This window comes from Oncorhynchus masou, chromosome 5 (genome assembly GCF_036934945.1).
Source record: "Oncorhynchus masou masou isolate Uvic2021 chromosome 5, UVic_Omas_1.1, whole genome shotgun sequence".
Classification (NCBI taxonomy): domain Eukaryota; kingdom Metazoa; phylum Chordata; class Actinopteri; order Salmoniformes; family Salmonidae; genus Oncorhynchus; species Oncorhynchus masou.
The window spans coordinates 59,487,070-59,506,172 of record NC_088216.1 but is presented as its reverse complement, the minus strand read 5'-3'; the positions used below and the strand labels follow the sequence as shown (position 1 = coordinate 59,506,172).

At 42.7% G+C, this 19,103-nt stretch overlaps 1 protein-coding gene across 3 annotated transcripts; it reads right to left on the bottom strand.

The window, feature by feature from the left end:
- Positions 1–2,008: 2,008 nt before the first annotated feature.
- On the bottom strand, positions 2,009–12,478 carry LOC135539985 (glycoprotein-N-acetylgalactosamine 3-beta-galactosyltransferase 1-B-like). Of its 3 annotated transcripts, none has more exons than XM_064966266.1 (6): positions 12,408–12,478; positions 12,148–12,209; positions 11,956–12,051; positions 11,135–11,397; positions 9,692–10,356; positions 2,009–3,478 (listed from the first exon to the last, which is right to left on the bottom strand). In XM_064966266.1, exons 4-6 carry the CDS (start codon positions 11,361–11,363, stop codon positions 3,161–3,163), a joined length of 1,212 nt encoding a protein of 403 aa, XP_064822338.1. In that variant the 5' UTR covers positions 11,364–11,397; positions 11,956–12,051; positions 12,148–12,209; positions 12,408–12,478; the 3' UTR covers positions 2,009–3,160. The 3 variants fall into 3 exon arrangements, with proteins under 3 accessions (XP_064822338.1, XP_064822337.1, XP_064822339.1); XM_064966265.1 differs by having other exon boundaries at positions 12,320–12,465; XM_064966267.1 differs by lacking the exon at positions 11,956–12,051 and having other exon boundaries at positions 12,098–12,465.
- Positions 12,479–19,103: the final 6,625 nt, after the last annotated feature.

Genomic DNA, 19,103 nt, shown 5'->3' with positions numbered 1-19,103 from the left:
TCACCCAGTTTTACATATAAACAACAAAAACCTTTAATGTAATTGAATCAACGTAGAAAACTGATTGGATTTTTTAAAGTCATCAACATAAGTATTTTTTCACCCAACTAAATCCAATGACATGAATTGTTCTGTTGATTTCACATTGAATTCAGGTTAGTTGACTACCAAATGTAAATCAAAAATAGACCTTTAACTGATGTCTGGGCCCAGTGGGTAGCTACTGTACACTACACAGAGCAGTTGCTGGGAAGAGACGGAAAGCAAAACCTGGAGACAGTTTGCCCTCCAGTGACACTTTGTGGAATTACCAAATGCCAAAGTAGATGACTATTGAACGCTGGGGAACGTGTTTCATAACTAAGCCTGTTTATCTTGTTGATCTGTGCGTGGTGATAGCCATTCCTCAGCACTGAGGAGAGGAATACCCACAGCCAAGAGGAGGAATTCTCATCAAGAACGGGAGACTGAGGCACTAAGGAGTTTTACATGAAATGACCACACCAAACATTACAAAAACAACACTTAAGTCATCTCAGTGATCGAGACCCATATACATGTTAGAGACCATTATGGTCTAATATGGAGTGAATTGAATATTCATAAATGAATTCTCTAACAGAAAGCCTCCAAGATTGTACCAGTTATCAGCCCTGTGCAAGCTGGAATGTTGTGCTACTGCTTAGTGCTGCTCTGTCATCTTACTAGATCTGACCACAGTTTTGTTCTCCATTTTTTCTACTTACCATCTCTCTGCTTAGATTTGCACCCGGTGTGTAGGGTCCTGCTTCGTCTACTACGCCGGACTGTATTCACATCATTCATCCAGAGTTCCTCTAAATAGGATTTACTAAGAAACCGTAGTCTTGCCGTGATGCCACTATGCTTATTTCTCACCACCACGAGAGGACGATTCTGTAAACATACATGTAACATATTGCAAACTAATGTAATGTTAATTCTATATTTTACAATATGTTACCTAATGTATTACAACCATGTCTAAGTTATATCAGATTAAGGGTCATATACCGTACCAGCCTTTGGTAACCCCTAGAGCACCTCTGTCTGAGATATCATTTCACACACAGTCAATAAAATCAGCCTCTGATGAGATTAGACATACACAGCTGAGTAAAATTATGCCTTTGAGAACATACTGCAAAGTATGGTTATGACACAAGCATATGGTCACTGCCAACATAAACAGATACAGTTCTATACACACAGTTCCCTTTTACAGGAATGTGAACTATATAGCAGATTGTAGGATTGGGTTGCTTGTACCAACACACACACAGTTAAGAACAAATTCTTATTTATAATGACAGCCTACCGGGGAACAGTAGGTTAACTGCCTTTCTTCAGGGGCAGAATGACAGATTTGACCTTTCGGTTACTGGCCCAACGCTCAAACCACTAAGCTACCCTCCGCCCCAATGAATGGTGACATTATACAAGATTGATGCCTTTGTGGTTGAAGGAGTGGAGTAGACCTGCCCCGCACCTTTCACACTGACGCATGTGACTAACGTCATGCACCGTTTCCCCCCCCATAAAGTACATTCAGACTTGACAGCTCCAGAGCTATTCAAAGTCTAGGACATATGCCAGTTGGGTGACTAAGATCTCTGAAGTAAAGAACAGGACTTAGTTATTTGATCAGCGTTGTGAAATGACGGCTCGTAAGGTGAACAGGAAGTAGATAGGACAAGAAAGTGAGGAGGATACTTCCAAGTCATTCTTGTTTGAAACAGGTTTAAAATACAGAATAAAATCTTACAGCATACATGCTGATTTGGTTTACTGTTTAAGTTACAATGGCGTCTGCCATGTGACAAATGTCAATACATCTATACAGGCCCTCTGTTTGTATAAATGGTGTCTGACCAATATACAGCACCACGTACAGGATGTTAAGTTAACACGTCTATAAAACAGACATCAACCAGTGAAATACAGGGCTATAGTCCCATTTGAACTGAAGATGAAAAGACAAGACACCCTGTGAGTTTGGTTTGAGGTGATCAATGAGTCACTTTGCTCAAAAAGTATAATATACTAAAAGCATACAGAATAAGAATATGGTATCATAATACAATGAAGACTCATAAAAATTAAAACAAATTCAGTCACCGACATCAGTTAATGACATCACACACACACACCAAACATTGTCATTTCCCAGAAAACTCTCCCCTAAAAACTCTTGAATCATCCTATCCATAACATATTTAAATCAAACAAATAAACACAATATTATCCAATCAAACAGGGTGCAAAAACTGTTCTCTAGAGATCGGCTAACTGAACATGCACAGGTAGGTTCAAGCGACATGTCCGTCTTGTTTTTAGTCACAGTGCAGTTTCAAAATGTGCAACTAACGTTGCACACAATCATGCTTCACAAGGCACAAGCTACTGGGGCTGATTGAGAGAGAGTCTCCCAGGTTTAAAGTGACCCTCTCTCTCGTTACCACTCTTCAACAGTATGTCTGAAAGACCTGGTCTTCTTATACAGACAATATTTTATACAGGTATAAATAAAAACACAAATCTAAGACCAAGTTTGATTTTCAACTCCTAGTAGCGTAGGTTGATTAGGGTAGGGGAAGCTGATCCTAAATCCTTTCTGATAAATCTAGTTCATCTAGTCAGCTCAATGTTCAAGCGAGGGCTGTGAGGACTGGTCAAACTGGTTAGTGGGGAGTAGCAAGATGAACCAGTCCAGTAGGAATCTCCTATAGGAACATTGACCCAGGACCACTCACCAAGTCATCCTTTAATTATTTGACGATGCCTTAAGAGTGGTCCAAGAACTGAAGGAATTAAAAGAGGTATTTGAAACAACAATCATGTTAAAGATCTTAAAAAATTGAAGGGCTGTTGACATTTCAACATGGAGGCTGTGTGGTAAACACAAGGACAAAAAGAAAAAAAGGGGATGGTTGGTGCCAGTAACAACCCAACCAACAGCCAGTCACACATTCTTCAACACTGACACAATCCTTCACAACAGCACACTTCTTTGGGAGGCACCACAGTTGAATCTTTTCACCTCTGTAAAAATGTGTGCAAGTGCGTCCATACAGATGCATATGCACACATGCACGCTCAAAAGCAACCATTAACACACCTCGCTCTCAGATACACAAGGCTGCTACTGCTTGTCAACCTGTGCAGCAGCAGGTGGATCCTTCTCTGCTGCAGCAGGAGGCATCACTTCCTGTTTCCTGTCTGTCCTGGACGGACTCTCCACCTTCGCCAGTGGCCCCCTCTGGTTGGCCGGCTGCTCTTTGGAGTGTCCACCCTCTGACCTGTCCCACGCCTCATTCTTGTAGCCCAGGGGGGCCGGGGGCTGGTAGCGGTACCTGTAGCCAAAGGCACGCAGGTGGTAGGCGTAGTACTCCAACAGGTACATGAGAGACGCGTCCACATAGTGGAAAGACACAGACAGGTCCGAGCAGCAATTTGGCCCCTACGGGACAGTACAGAAGACCAGGGTTAGTGCCAGGATGGGGAAAGGAAAAGGGGGGGGGGGGTACAGACAGTGAGAGAGGCCCAAGGCTCAATTTAGCATTACAACAACAAACTGGACAGGGGACAATGATTCATCTAACAGTTTAGTAGTAAAACTAAAATGTAGTAGTCGTATCATGTCAGTAAGTCAAAAACAGTGTGACCCTGCAAGGAGCTAAATTATGGGGTGTTCAATCAAAAATGGATCTTTTGACCAATGGATAAAAATAATTGTTAAGATACTGCTAAGAAAGGGTCCAAACCTCATGTCTTTATCATAATTCGTTCAACATTTATTGGAGTTTTTACCCTTGTAGAATGGCCAAGTTTAAGGAGACTAAATCCATGTAGGCCAGAGATACATTTTTATTTTAAAAAAATAAGAAAAAATAAAAAAATTCAGGAAAATAGTATTGCGTCAGCAAGGCTGGATGCTGTGCGATTGAGACAAGACATTTTCATGTTTTAGTATATACTTTTCATATTAAATGAGAAATTCCTGTCCCCCCCCCAAAGATTTCTCAGAAAAACAAGCGTCTCTGAAAAGTCAGAGCATACCGCAAGCTTTTAATTTTTCCAAACGATTTTACATTTAAACTGAACAAAAATATAAATGCTACACGTTAAAAGCTGTTACTGAGTTACAGATGAAATAATGCATTTATTTCAATTGACAGATTACCTTAAGGCCTACTCTATGGATTCACTGCTGGGAATACAGCTATATTTGGAAAGTATTCATAACCCTTCACATTTTGTTACGTTACAGCCTTATTCTAAATAGTCCCCTCCCCCTCTTCAATATACACACAAAACCCCATAATGACAAAGCAAAAACAGGCATTTAGACATTTTTGCAAATATATTTATCTTGACTAGCCTCCTAGTCCATGCAGCTGAAAAACATCCCCAAAGCTGCCACCACCATCCCTCACCTGTAGGGATGGTACTGGCCAGGTGATGAGTGGTGCCTGGTCTCCTCCAGACGGGACACTTGGCATTCAGGCCAAAGAGTTCAGTATTGGTTTCATCAGACCATAGAATCTTGTTTCTCATGGTCTGGGAGTCCTTTAGGTGAATGTTGGCAAACTCCAAGCAGGCTGTTCTCCCTTTTACTGAGGAGTGGCTTCCATCTGGCCACTCTACCATAAAGGCCTGATTGGTGGAGTGCTGCAGAGATGGAACTCTGTCAGAGTGACCAACGGGTTCTTGGTTACCTGCCGGACCAAGGCCCTTCTCCCCCGATTGTTCAGTTTGGCCGGGCAGCCAGCTCAAGGAAGACTCTTGGTGTTTCCAAACTTCTTCCAATGAAGAATGATGGAGGCCACTGTGTCCTTGGGGACCTTCAATGCTGCAGACATTTCGTTGGTACCCTTCCCCAGATCTGTGCCTTGACACAATCCTGTCTCGGAGCTTTATGGACAATTCCTTTGACCTCTTGGCTTGGTTTTTGCTCTGACATGCACTGTCAACTGTGGGACCATAGACATGTGTGTGCCTTTCCAAATCATGTCCAATCATTTGAATTTACCACAGGTGGACTCCAATCAAGTTGTAGAAATATCAAGGATGATCAAAAGAAGATGCACCCAAGCTCAATTTCAAGTCTCATAGCAAAGGATCTGAATACTTATGTAAAATAAAGTTTATTTTATACATTTGCAAACATTTCTAAAAACATATTTCTGCTTTGTTATAAGACCCGTCCCGCCTTACATATATAGGGTCCTTGACTACAAATTAACAATATAAATACACACATTGAGTTTTAACTACTGTGGAACAATATTTTCTAGTCTAGGCCTCTTATAAAGAAACTGTCTGAGAAATGTGTGAGTTCAGGGTGTCTGTGAGAAGAGCCTAAAAGATAAAAGATATATATTCCACTATAAATCAAAATTGGGGAGTGGACATTTAACTTCTACACAAACAGAGTTTCAGTGTTATCTAAAAGTGTAGCTGTGGATGCATGGGCTTGGTCTCATGAGTAGAAGGTAATGATGTAGGCAGTGACATCACTAAGGCTGGACTTCAGGTTTAATAAAATAACTTGGGACTTGACTATTTTGCAGAACATACGTTTTATGTTCCTGTTGTCAACTTTTTTATTTTACCTTTATTTAACCAGGCAAGTCAGTTAAGAACAAATTCTTGTTTTCAATGACTGCCTAGGAACAGTGGGTTAACTGCCTGTTCAGGGGCAGAACGGCAGATTTGTACCTTGTCAGCTCGGGGATTTGAACTTGCAACCTTCCGGTTACTAGCCCAACTTCTGTCTGTAATTGAATTAAACGTTTTTGAATTATTTAATTAAAGATAGTCATAATGCTAATTTCACCAATGAGCCAGTGATTGACAAGGAAACGAACCCCAACACTATCACAATTCCAGTGGGTCAGAAGTTTACATACACCAAGTTGACTTTGCCTTTAAACAGCTTGGAAAATTCCAGAAAAAGATGTCATGGCTTTAGAAGGTTCTGATTGACAACATTTGAGTCAATTGGAGGTGTACCTGTGGATGTATTTCAAGGGCTACCTTCAAACTCAGTGCCTCGTTGCTTCACATCATGGGAAAATCAAAAGAAAAATCAGCCAAGACCTCAGAATTATTATATATATCTTTTTTTTAAAGACCACCACAAGTCTGGTTCATCCTTGGGAGCAATTTCCAAATGCCTGAAGGTACCACGTTCACCTGTACAAACAATAGTATGCAAGTATAAACACCATGGGACCACATAGCCATCATACCGCTCAGGAAGGAGACGTGTTCTGTCTCCTAGAGATGAAGATACTTTGGTGCGAAAAGTGCAAATCAATCCCAGAACAGCAGCAAAGGACCTTGTGAAGATGCTGGAGGAAACAGGTACAAAAGTATCTATATCCACAGTAAAACGAGTCCTATATTGACATAATCTGAAAGGCTGCTCTACAAGGAAGAAGCCACTGCTCCAAAACCGCCACAAAAAAAGCAAGACTACGGTTCGCAACAAAGATTGTATTTTTTGGAGAGATGCTCTCTGGTCTGATGAAAGAAAAATAGAACTGTTTGGCCATAATGACCATCGTTATGTTTGGAGGAAAAAGGGGGAAGCTTGCAAGCCGAAGAACATCATCCCAACCGTGAAGCACGGGGGTCGCAGCATCATGTTGTGGGGGTGCTTTTCTGCAGGAGGGCTGGTGCACTTCACCAAAGAGATGGCATCATGAGGGAGTAAAATTCTGTGGATATACCGAAGCAACATCTCAAGACATCAGTCAGGAAGTTAAAGCTTGGTCACAAATGTGTCTTCCAAATAGACAATGACCCCAAGCAAACTTCCAAAGTTGTGGCAAATTGGCTTAAGGACAACAAAGTCAAGGTATTGGAGTGGCCATCTCAAAGCCCTGACCTCAATCCGATAGAACATTTGTGGGCAGAACTGAAAAAGCGTGTGCAAGCAAGGAGGCCTACAAACCTGACTCAGTTACACCAGCTCTGTCAGGAAGAATGGGCCAAAATTCACCCAACTTATTGTGGGAAGCTTGTGGAAGGCTAACCGAAACGTTTGATCCAAGTTAAACAATTTAAAGGCAATGCTACCAAATACTAATTGAGTGTATGTAAACTTCTAACCCACTGGGAATATGATAAAAGAAATAAAAGCTGAAGAAAATCACTACTATTATTCTGACATTTCACATTCTTAAAATAAAGTGGTGATCCTAACTGACCTAAGACATAGAATTTTTACTAGAATTAAATATCAGGAATTGTGAAAAACTGAGTTTAAATGTGTTTGGCTAAGGTGCATGTAAACATCCGACTCAACTGTACATACTACCTCAACGAACCGGTGCCCACATACATGGACTCTGTACCGGTATCCCCCTGTATATACTGTCACTATTGTTGTTTTACTGCTGCTCTTTTAAACTACTTGTAACTTTTATCTGTTATCGTCTATTTTTATTTTACCTGCATTGTTGGTTGGGGGCTCGTAAGTAAACATTTAAGCATTTCACTGTAAGGTCTACACCCGTTGTATTTGGCGCATGTGACTAATCAAATTTGATTTTAACAGCGATAAACTAATTTCTTCACAGAATTTGAGAAATAAGCTTTTTTGGCATATAGAAAAATTTTCAGCTCTTTATTGAATCTTATGAAATATGGGACAAACACCTTACATGTTGCGTACATATTTTTGTTAAGTGTAATTCTGCTTGTCAGGTTCAATTTTGCGACCCGCGGAAACAACTTCACAGATGACCACAACAACAAAAAAATCAGTCTCTGCAGGAAGCAGCACTGCTCTGTCAACAGAGCGCTGTGTTTATTATCGAATGTATTAGGTTAGGAAATCCAATGTTTTAATATGAATGTTAGAGAGACCCCACTGAACAATCCAGAACATGAAGAAACAATTTGTCTTAGTAAAATGGATTTTATAACATGAGAAAGTGAAATTGCATCACTAAAGCATCACACCCACTCTGGGCAGTGATTGTACACCCTCAAATTACACACTTATCTAGGAACACAATCAGTCCCCTGTCCTTCCCTCATCCCGTTCAACCTGTTCCAGTTTTGGTCAATAAGGATATCTCATGAAATGCTGTACAGAAGACCAGGTACAGTACTAAAGCAACCAGTCACATAGTCAGATCCTACTGACAATGAATAGCCTACACATGGCAAAGCAAGGAATAACTGGTAGTTATTTTGTACTTATTTTTTTAACCCCTTTTTCTCCCCAATTAGAATCTTGTCTCATCGCAACAACTCCCCAACAGGCTCTGGATGTGAAGGTCGAGTTATGTGTCCTCCGAAACATGACCCGCCAAACTGCACTTCTTAACACTTGCACACCAGCCGCACCAATGTGTCAGAGGAAGCACCGTTCAACTGACAACCGAGGCCCGCCTGCAAGCGCCCGGCCTCCGCAAGGAGTCGCTGGAGCGCAATGAGCTAAGTTAAGCCCCCCCGGCCAAACCCTCCCCTTAGCCGGAGAATGCTGGGACAATTGTGCACCTCCCTATGGGACTCCCGATGACAGCTGGTTGTGATACAGCCTGGGATCAAACCCAGGTCTGTAGAGATGCCTCTCGCAGTGCAATGCAGTGCCTTAGAGCACCTTGGGAGGCCCAACTGGATGCTTTTTAAACCATATCAAATCCCAACTCAGCAGGAGTTGCTTTTCATATTTGTATCATGATAAAGCTAAGGTGAATGATAGCCTTAAAAAGGCTTTACCCACCTTATTAACTGGCCACATTAGCAGGGATAGCAACAGCACTGGCAAAACTGGTTTCACTAGGACATATCTGGTGCTAGGCTGGGTCTATTCAGTAAATAGTCCATGACGTCTACCACTAGGGCTGTGACGTCATGGAATTTTGGATGACTAATTGGCCAGCCAAATGACCACAGTTACCATAATAACCATTCAAATAGCACAACATATACACACACATACATTTTCTTCACTCCTGACCGCATGCGTTGCCTTAAAAATAATATATTTGTATTTTAAGTGCTTTTCACCATACCCAAAGTAACTTTACATGCACAAGAAAATGTGCAGGATAAAAAGCAATACAATTACATTAAAATCAAATGAATAGAACGGGCATCGCCATTCAAGTCAATGATGGCATAATGGGTGGACTGGCGGCCATTACGAGTGTACCCATAGGAGCAATGCAGGAAGTAAAATATGTGCTGTGATCTATTGATTCAACTGACATTACAAAAAAAATGCATTCAATTGCATGAGCCACATCAGTTTAACATTCTACATTACCATGGAAATTATTGCATCACATTACTGTCACATTTCCAGGGTTATAGGATCTAAGCCCGTTCTATTCCCTCATAGCTATTTCATTCTATTATACTTTGGGGTTCCATGGTTGCCATGGCGCCACGAGGAATCCTAGGCAGAGAGCTCCTGTACAATTGTAAATATGGTAGTTTTAGGTCTTTTTATGGGATTTTTTAAACTAACTGTTTATGACTTCTTGAGTGTTAGAGCTACAATATCCAATGGTTTAGATCCATGGAGTTGCTGGACACATGGCAAGTCCGAATGTTACTGCAAATAAATGCATATTGCCTAATATTGAACTAAATCACATTTAAGCCTCTAACTTATTATTCAACACAACAACAGCCTCCAGGTACTTACCTCTGAGATGGGGTAGTAGCAGTAGCTCCAGTACCAGAAGCTCTTGGGGAACTTGGAGGTGAGGTGCTGCTCAGGGACAAAGGGGTGGAAGGTCTCCCTGAGGACGGTGTCTCTTGCATCCCCGGCCACCACCCCCACCTTCTCCATGCACTGGCCCATGGCCAGGTCCTCCACGTGGGTGGTGTGAGTGCACACCTTGGTCTTAAAGCCATCCACGAACCTCTTAAGGGCCTCTTTGCTCAGCACGTAGCCTGCCCCGCCGCTCATGTAGCCCTGCTTGGTGTAGGGCTTAAACCTGCGTCCAAAGTAGATGGGCTCCTCTGGCGTGTGGTTGGCCAGCACCCAGCGCAGGTTGTCCACGACAACATAGGTGTCGTCGTCAGCCTTAAGGAACCAGTCGGCCTCGTCTCCATGGTTCTCCAGGGCGTAGTGGAAGGCCCGGATGGTCTTCCAGTAGAGCTGGTCGCGGCCTTCCTTGGTGCCCAGCCCCACAGTGGGGAAGTCAGGGTCGTCCACAGAGCTCATGAACACCACCACGTTACAGTGGCGGCTCCAGGTGTTCTTTACGTGACGGGCCTTCTTCTGCAGGTTGTTAGGCCCTGTCATCACCCAGCAAAGGATGCGCACCTTCTTGTACAGCTCGTCTGCCATGTGGCTGTCCTCACCTGAAGGGGGGGGGCATTTACTTTTTTGCACTTGATTATCCATCAGTCTGCATGTCTTCAGATCCAACTGCTCAGAAACAAAGACCCCATTGTTCTAAATAACATGGATGATAAATGCCTTTTTCCCCATTTAAAGCGTATTTAGGAATATATGGAAATACCGCCTAAAGGCACAGCATGATCTAATGACCAATTAGGTTACTGTTGCACTCTGTATGAAGATAAACAGTAGAATGATGTCTGAACATGAAACTGCTAATGTTTATTCTAAGAAGACAAATGCATAACAATTAACATTGCCCTGGGCTATTGTAAATATGTACATATGTAAAATTGTGTTGAGTCACGATTTTACATTACCATATTCACACTGTTGTTTCTAGAAGAGTGCACAAACAGAACATAGGCCTATACAGTAGTAAAATGTGTAAAGCAACCCATGGTCATATTTACTTCTTCAACCCAACCCTAACACTTTGTTCCAAAGGTGGCTTCTGTTAACCGATTGACCAGATAACCAGGAACTACCATCCACTTCACAGCCTCAACTGAAGTCTTAACATGCTTAACAGATAAGGATGTGCTAAGCACATAAGTACATGAGTCATGACTCTTTATAAATGCATTTATATTTGAGATCTCAACCATAAATGTATGTAACGTTACCAGCTCAGTGGCTCTATTTGACATCTGTCAAGATTAGAAGATACATACAATCATGACAAGCTTAGTGTTAACCCCTGGCTGTTAAAACTACTCTCTCCTTCTGGCACTGTACCTTTGTGGTGGGGGTGGTTGAGATTGAAGAGAGCCGACCTCTCCTTCTTCCAGTTCTTGCTGTCCTCCTCCAGCTCACGTAGCTGAGCCGCTGTCTTCTCCAGGCCATCGGGCTGAGAACGTGTTGAGAAGGTCCTCTCGAACCACACCTGACGTAGGAACACATAGAGCGTACAGGTCCCCACCAGGAAGCCTATGAGGAAGGCAAAGCGCGAGCCCAGCGCCTTCATGACGAACTCAAACAATGTGCCTCAAGCTGAATCCCTATTTCAAGAGTCAAGACAAACAAGAGAGGCAGGGCGTGTTAACTTTGAGCTGGGTTTCCCAAACTCGGTCCTTTCCCCCTCTGGGTGTACATTTTGAGTGTACATTTTGATTTTTGCCCTAGCACTACACATCTGATTCAAATAATGAATTAATCAAACTTTGATTATTTGAATCAGCTGTGTAATGTTAGGTGCACGTTTGGGAACCCCCCACTGTTTGACAGGCATGTACAAATGAATGCCATCTATGCTGGGCACTATGCAAAGAAATGGGTGGGTGATTAGTATATGGTGTGTACATTATTGGAGTAGAGAGAACTCATCATTAGTTCATTTAGCTGACTACTTTCATTGTAGCGAGATGTATGATAATGTAAACAGCAAGCCAATACATGTTAGATGTGATCTCAAATAAAAATACAACTACGCTAGCTACATAGCTGACCTTGTCACACTTTGTTAACTAACAAACAAAGTGTGGGAGGGTCAGGCTGTTGGCTACTAACAATACGTCTAGCGGAAATGTCAAGAGAAATTGGTGGTTAGAGGCCCTTACCACTAACGTTACTTGAACACCATTGCGGAAAAGTCCCTCTCTTGGGTCCAGTTGAAAAGTGGGGAAACTGTGGCGCGTGTCATGTTAGGGAGCCATCTGCTTACGAGTAAAACACAATCTTGTCAAAAACAAATAACGTTACCACTTGGCGTTGAAGGGATGAAAACGGTCTTCTCTTGGAATATTATTTACTTAGCTAGCTCTGTGGGTTTGGTAGCTAGCCGCATCTCACTTCATCCGTATCATCCAGCCAACTATGGATTAGAAATAGCGAAACGAGACATCAATTCCAACTGTCATCCGAAACCAATACTGATTCTCTAAGAGTATCCGGTGTCTTTCATATTATGTCAAAATAAACTACCTTAGCCACAGGCTCAACTTCGATGTAAAAGCAGTATGATCTTATTGAGGTGTAAAACGCTTCTTTACGGTGGCTGTATTGCACTTACAGGAAACGCCAACATTAGCTTCTGATGCGCAGGCCCACAACACGAATCTGAAGTCATTGACTGCTTAATCCTTTGCCTTGTCTTGCCTTAGTCCCCGCCCTTTAAATACTGTTAAGTTTCTATTGGATCATTGCATGTACACGGAGCAGGCACAACCAATCATTGGATGGCATCAGAGCACTTATTCGGGTGCTAGAGCTGTAGCAAAAAACAGTAGGCACGTTCGTTTTGCATGGCCCGATGCCCCGGGTGAGTGGAGATTACACTTTACGTACCAATGTAATTGTTCTCTAAACTGTAAAGGTCTCTAAACTGTATAAACTCCACTCAAAACGAACTAGCCCAATGACTAGACAAAGCCATCGATGAGGTGACATCATTCATTCCTATGCGAATGGTGTCAGGGAACGATACTCTGCCCAGACATTACTGACGCATACCAGATCTTACAACGCCTGGATAAGTATTTTAAGTATCAGCTAATCACATATGTTATAGCAGTCTGTCAGTCGCTGACGTAGCACACAGCCATAGGTTGATGCATGCAACGTCTGAGCAAGGGGAGCGTTGCAGGCTAACTCCGTGCTGCCTCCTCTCATTGAATAACTAAAGTTGAAGGCCGAATGGGGAACTGCAGGCTGCCATGAGCAACTTTTTGTATTTATTTTACTAGGTAAGTGTAGAAAAGGCCCATGGAGTTCGTGGAATAATCCTTTAATTCATTGCCATTTACTCAGCTGGGCCAGGGGCGCTTTAATTAGGTCAGGTGGAAATGTCCGACAGATCTCAACTCCATAAAAGGAGGAAATTGCCATCGCCTGATCTCGCTGCTTTCTCTTCCTTAACTCCATCTGATCCAGAAGTTTTGTGCGTCCATGAATCCACGACTCTGTTACCTTTCATCTGAACTATCTGTTGCGATCCGGAGATGGGCCATCAGTTATTGTTTATAGTTATTACCGCGGAGCGCGGCTTGGAGCGCACGCTTCAAACATATTGTGAATTGTCAATGATCACGGTCCTACGGATCCTCATCGGCCAATAATGCAATCGATATGGTTCATATGTATTTCAATTAATTATATGTACACATGAAAACAATTGAAAGAGTGAAATGAGAAACGTCATTGTTTGCTAAGTGATCGACTTTGATAATGGGATTATAGATTGAATAACCATTCACTGTTTGTATTTTTTCATGATTTATGAAAAATAGTTACGAGCCGAAATGACTCACGGATGATTACTATTGACTTCTTAATGAACTGGACTGTTGAACTCCCTAAATTATGTTAATAATGAATGATATGATCTTTGATTGGATACATGTTATTTGTTTCCTTTGTGATGCAGCACAGACTACTCTGTACATATACCACTTTATGGTTAAAGGAATTCCTGCCTCAGTCTCATCCGTTCCTCTGACACGTGACCACCTGTTCACCTTCACTGTCAGTCATCCTACCTTTCCAGCTACCCACACAGATTCCACTAATCTTTCAGTAAATTTGTAAATAAGCGCGCGCTAAATAGCTTTTCAATCGGTGACGTCATTTGCTCTGAGACCTTGAAGTAGTAGTTCCCCTTGCTCTGCAAGTGCCGTGGCTTTTGTGGAGCGATGGGTGACGATGCTTCGTGGGTGTCAGTTGTTGATGATACCCTGGTTCGCGCCCGGGTATGGGCGAGGGGACGGTCTAAAATTATACTGTTACAATAGCTTCCACAAACTACTGACTTTAACAAATAGTAGAAAAAGTGTTAGGGTTGTTGACAGAAAAATAAGTAGTTTCCTCAAACTTCATATAGGCCTATCACTTGAAATTACTGAGAGAATTCCTCAAAACATCAATAAACACTATGGCATATCTTGCCCAAGTATTTTCTAATGGTCTTTATTTTAAATTGGCAAGGTATGAATATACAAAGATTTTACAATGCAGTTCAGACTTTTAGGGAGGGTGTTAATTTGGTGAATTTAACATTGAACAAAATTGAATCTGTTTGATATCTTCACTCAATAACACCCCCCCCCCAACAAGGAAGTGTGTGTGTATAATGATCTTAACGAAATATAAACATTTTCCCCTCACATGTTCAAGCTAAATTATTTAGATTTTTCTAGCTCAGTTTGAGCATGGCGCGTGTAACACCAGGGTTGTGCGTTTGATCACTGGGACTACCTACAGTGGGGAGAACAAGTATTTGATAAATTGCCGATTTTGCAGGTTTTCCTACTCACAAAGCATGTGGAGGTCTGTATTTTTATCATAGGTACACTTCAACTGTGAGAGACGGAATCTAAAACAAAAATCCAAAAAATCACATTGTATGATTTTTAAGTAATTAATTTGCATTTTATTGCGTGACATAAGTATTTAATCACCTACCAACCAGTAAGAATTCCGACTCCCACAGACCTGTTAGTTTTTCTTTAAGAAGCTGTCCTGTTCTCCACCCATTACCTGTATCTGTTTGAACTCGTTACCTGTATAAAAGACACCTGTCCACACACTCAAACAGACTCCAACCTCTCCACAATGGCCAAGACCAGAGAGCTGTGTAAGGACATCAAATCAAATGTATTTATATAGCCCTTCGTACATCAGCTGATATCTCAAAGTGAGGGACAGAAACCCAGCCTAAAATCCCAAACAGCAAGCAATACCGGTGTAGAAGCACGGTGGCTAGGAAAAACTCCCTAGAAAGGCCGAAACCTAGAAAGGAACCAGGCTATGTGGGGTGGCCAGTCCTCTTCTGGCTGTGCCGGGTGGAGATTATAACAGAACATGGCCAAGGTGATCAAATGTTCATAAATGACCAGCATGGTCCAATAATAAGGCAGAACAGTTGAAACTGGAGCAGCAGCACGGCCAGGTGGACTGGGGACAGCAAGGAGTCATGTTAGGTAGTCCTGAGGCATGGTCCTAGGGCTCAGGTCCTCCGAGGGAAAGAGAGAATTAGAGAGCACACTCAAATTCACACAGGACACCGAATAGGACAGGAGAAGTACTCCAGATATAACAAACGGACCCTAGCCCCCCGACACCATCTACTGCAGCATAAATACTGGAGGCTGAGACAGGAGGGGTCAGGAGACACTGTGGCCCCATCCGAGGACACCCCCGGACAGGGCCAAACGGGAAGGATATAACCCCACCCACTTTGCCAAAGCACAGCCCCCACACCACTAGAGGGATATCTTCAACCACCAACTTACCATCCTGAGACATGGCCGAGTATAGCCCACAAAGATCTCCGCCACGGCACAACCCAAGGGGGGTGACTCAACCCACTCAAGTGACGCACCCCTCCCAGGATGGTATGAAAGAGCCCCAGTAAGCCAGTGACTCAGCCCCTGTAAGAGTTAGAGGCAGAGAATCCCAGTGGAAAGAGGGGAACCGGCCAGGCAGAGACAGCAAGGGCGGTTCGTTGCTCCAGAGCCTTTCCGTTCACCTTCCCACTCCTGGGCCAGACTACACTCAATCATATGACCCACTGAAGAGATGAGTCTTCAGTAAAGACTTAAAGATTGAGACCGAGTTTGTGTCTCTTACATGGGTAGGCAGACCATTCCATAAAAATGGAGCTCTACAGGAGAAAGCCCTGCCTCCAGCTGTTTGCTTAGAAATTCTAGGGACAATTAGGAGGCCTGCGTCTTGTGACCATAGCGTACGTGTAGGTATGTACGGCAGGACCAAATCAGAGAGATAGGTAGGAGCAAGCCCATGTAATGCTTTGTAGGTTAGCAATAAAACCTTGAAATCAGTCCTTGCCTTGACAGGAAGCCAGTGTAGGGAGGCTAGCACTGGAGTAATATGATCACATTTTCTGGTTCTAGTCAGGATTCTAGCAGCCGTATTTAGCACTAACTGAAGTTTATTTAGTGCTTTATCCGGGTAGCCGGAAAGTAGAGCATCGCATCACTGTTTTGTCCGAGTTTAAAAGTAGAAAGTTTGTAGCCATCCACTTCCTTATGTCTGAAACGCATGCTTCTAGCGAGGGCAATTTTGGGGCTTCACCATGTTTCATTGAAATGTACAGCTGTGTGTCATCCGCATAGCAGTGAAAGTTAACATTATGTTTTCGAATGACATCCCCAAGAGGTAAAATATATAGTGAAAACAATAGTGGTCCTAAAACGGGACCTTGACGGACACCGAAATTTACAGTTGATTTGTCAGAGGACAAACCATTCACAGAGACAAACTGATATCTTTCTGACAGATAAGATCTAAACCAGGCCAGAACTTGTCCGTGTAGACCAATTTGGGTTTCCAATCTCTCCAAAAGAATGTGGTGATCGATGGTATCAAAAGCAGCACTAAGGTCTAGGAGCACGAGGACAGATGCAGAACCTCGGTCTGATGCCATTAAAAGGTCATTTACCACCTTCACAAGTGCAGTCTCAGTGCTATGATGGGGTCTAAAACCAGACTGAAGCATTTCGTATACATTGTTTGTCTTCAGGAAGGCAGTGAGTTGCTGCGCAACAGCCTTTTCTAAAATTTGAGAGGAATGGAAGATTCGATATAGGCCGATTAGTGTTTTATATTTTCTGGGTCAAGGTTTGGCTTTTTCAAGAGAGGCTTTATTACTGCCACTTTTAGGGATAAAATTGTAGACCTGCACAAGGCTGGGATGGGCTACAGGACAATAGGCAAGCAGCTTGATGAGAAGGTAACAACTGTTGGCGCAATTATTAGAAAATGGAAGAAGTTCAAGATGACGGTCAATCCCCCTCGGTCTGGGGCTCCATGCAAGATCTCACCTCGTGGGGCATCAATGATCATGAGGAAGGTGAGGGATCAGCCCAGAACTACACTGCAGGACCTGGTCAATGACCTGAAGAGAGCTGGGACGACAGTCTCAAAGAAAACCATTAGTAACACACTACGCCGTCATGGATTAAAATCCTGTAGCGCACGCAAGGTCCCCCTACTCAAGCCAGCGCATGTCTAGGCCCATCTGAAGTTTGCCAATGACCATCTGGATGATCCAGAGTAGGAATGGGAGAAGGTCATGTGGTCTGATACAAAAATAGAGCTTTTGGTCTAAACTCCACTCGCCGTGTTTGGAGGAAGAAGGATGAGTACAACCCCAGGAACACCAACCCAACCGTAAAGCATGGACGTGGAAACATCATTCTTTGGGGATGCTTTTCTGCAAAGGGGACAGGACGACTGCACCGTATTGAGGGGAGGATGGATGGGGCCATGTATCGCGAGATCATGACCAACAACCTCCTTCCCTCACTAAGAGTATTGAAGATGGGTCGTGGCTGGGTCTTCCAGCATGACAACGACCCGAAACACACAGCCAGGGCAACTAAGGAGTGGCTCCGTAAGAAGCATCTCAAGGTCCTGGAGTGACCTAGACAGTCTCCAGACCTGAACACAATAGAACATCTTTGGAGGGATCTGAAAGTCCGTATTGCCCAGCGACAGCCCCGAAACCTGAAGGATCTGGAGAAGGCCTGTATGGAGGAGTGGGCCAAAATCCCTGCTGCAGTGTGTGCAAACCTGGTCAAGAACTACAGGAAACGTATGATCTCTGTAACTGTAAACACAGGTTTCTGTACCAAATATTAAGTTCTGCTTTTCTGATGTATCAAATACTTGTCATGCAATAAAATGCAAATTAATTACTTAAAAATCATACAATGTGATTTTCTGGATTTTTGTTTTAGATTCCGTCTCTCACAGTTGAAGTGTACCTATGATAAAAATTACAGACCTCTAAATGCTTTGTAAGTAGGAAAACCTGCAAAATCGGCAGTTCCTGTCAACATGACTGTTCCTGTCAACATTTTGTTGACAGGAACAGCTGAGCTCCAATAACTATTTCTGAGAAATAACTTCTCAAATGAAAATAGGATAAGTATTTTTGGGTTTGCTGTACATGGCATCAAACCAAAAAAAATCTGAAACATAAAATAACAGTTTTAAACATTCATGACAGTTGACAAAATGTACAACTTTCCAGAACCATTTCTCAACTTTTAAAGTGCTACAAAATGTATATGGAATATGATGAATGTTTCATCAAGCATGTCAATTCTACAATGAACAATTGAAGAGTTGTATAAGCTTCACTAAATTACACTGGTTCTCATTTAAATATTCAAACTGTGGTTCAACCTCTAAACCACAACAGCATGTGGTTCTCACTCTTTTTCAGGTTTCCAAATCGGCATTCTTTTTCAATAAATGTAGAATGACTAAACAATAAAATATAACTGGTGAACAGAACCCTCCTTTTGCAAACATACTGTATCATTTTGTGACGCCAAGTGTAAATACCAGGTGAATTCCTCCATTGCATCACTCCCGGCAATAATTTCCTCACACTGTAGAGCAGCAGATAAAAACACAGTGGCGTAGTTATAAGCACTGCTGTGTGGCTACACAAGGAGAGGGCATCATACTTCTGTAGAAATGTCAAGTTAAACCCCATTCAGTCCAAGCCTTAGATACATTTTCACAGGTGCATATTGCCAAGTCCATTGTGTTTTTCCCACCCTCCTCTCAACCCAACTAGCAACAGACATTGAAATAATGCCCCTTTTCAGCCATCACATTGAGGAGAGAAAACAAAACCTGACACCATTACACCACCACAGCTGAGACATTTGGATTGGTTTGTGCAAGGCACATAAGGGTGCCTGATAGGGACAACACATTTCTAAGTGTGGGAACA

What these genes read in the sequence shown, in the direction of transcription:
- LOC135539985 (XM_064966266.1), bottom strand. Translation starts at nt 11,363, where the DNA reads ATGAAGGCGCTGGGCTCGCGCTTTGCCTTCCTCATAGGCTTCCTGGTG. An exon ending in CAACCACCCCCACCACAAAG is followed by an intron (nt 10,357 to 11,134) that starts GTACAGTGCCAG and finishes CCCCCCCTTCAG; the next exon opens with GTGAGGACAGCCACATGGCA. An exon ending in GCTACTACCCCATCTCAGAG is followed by an intron (nt 3,479 to 9,691) that starts GTAAGTACCTGG and finishes ACTGTCCCGTAG; the next exon opens with GGGCCAAATTGCTGCTCGGA.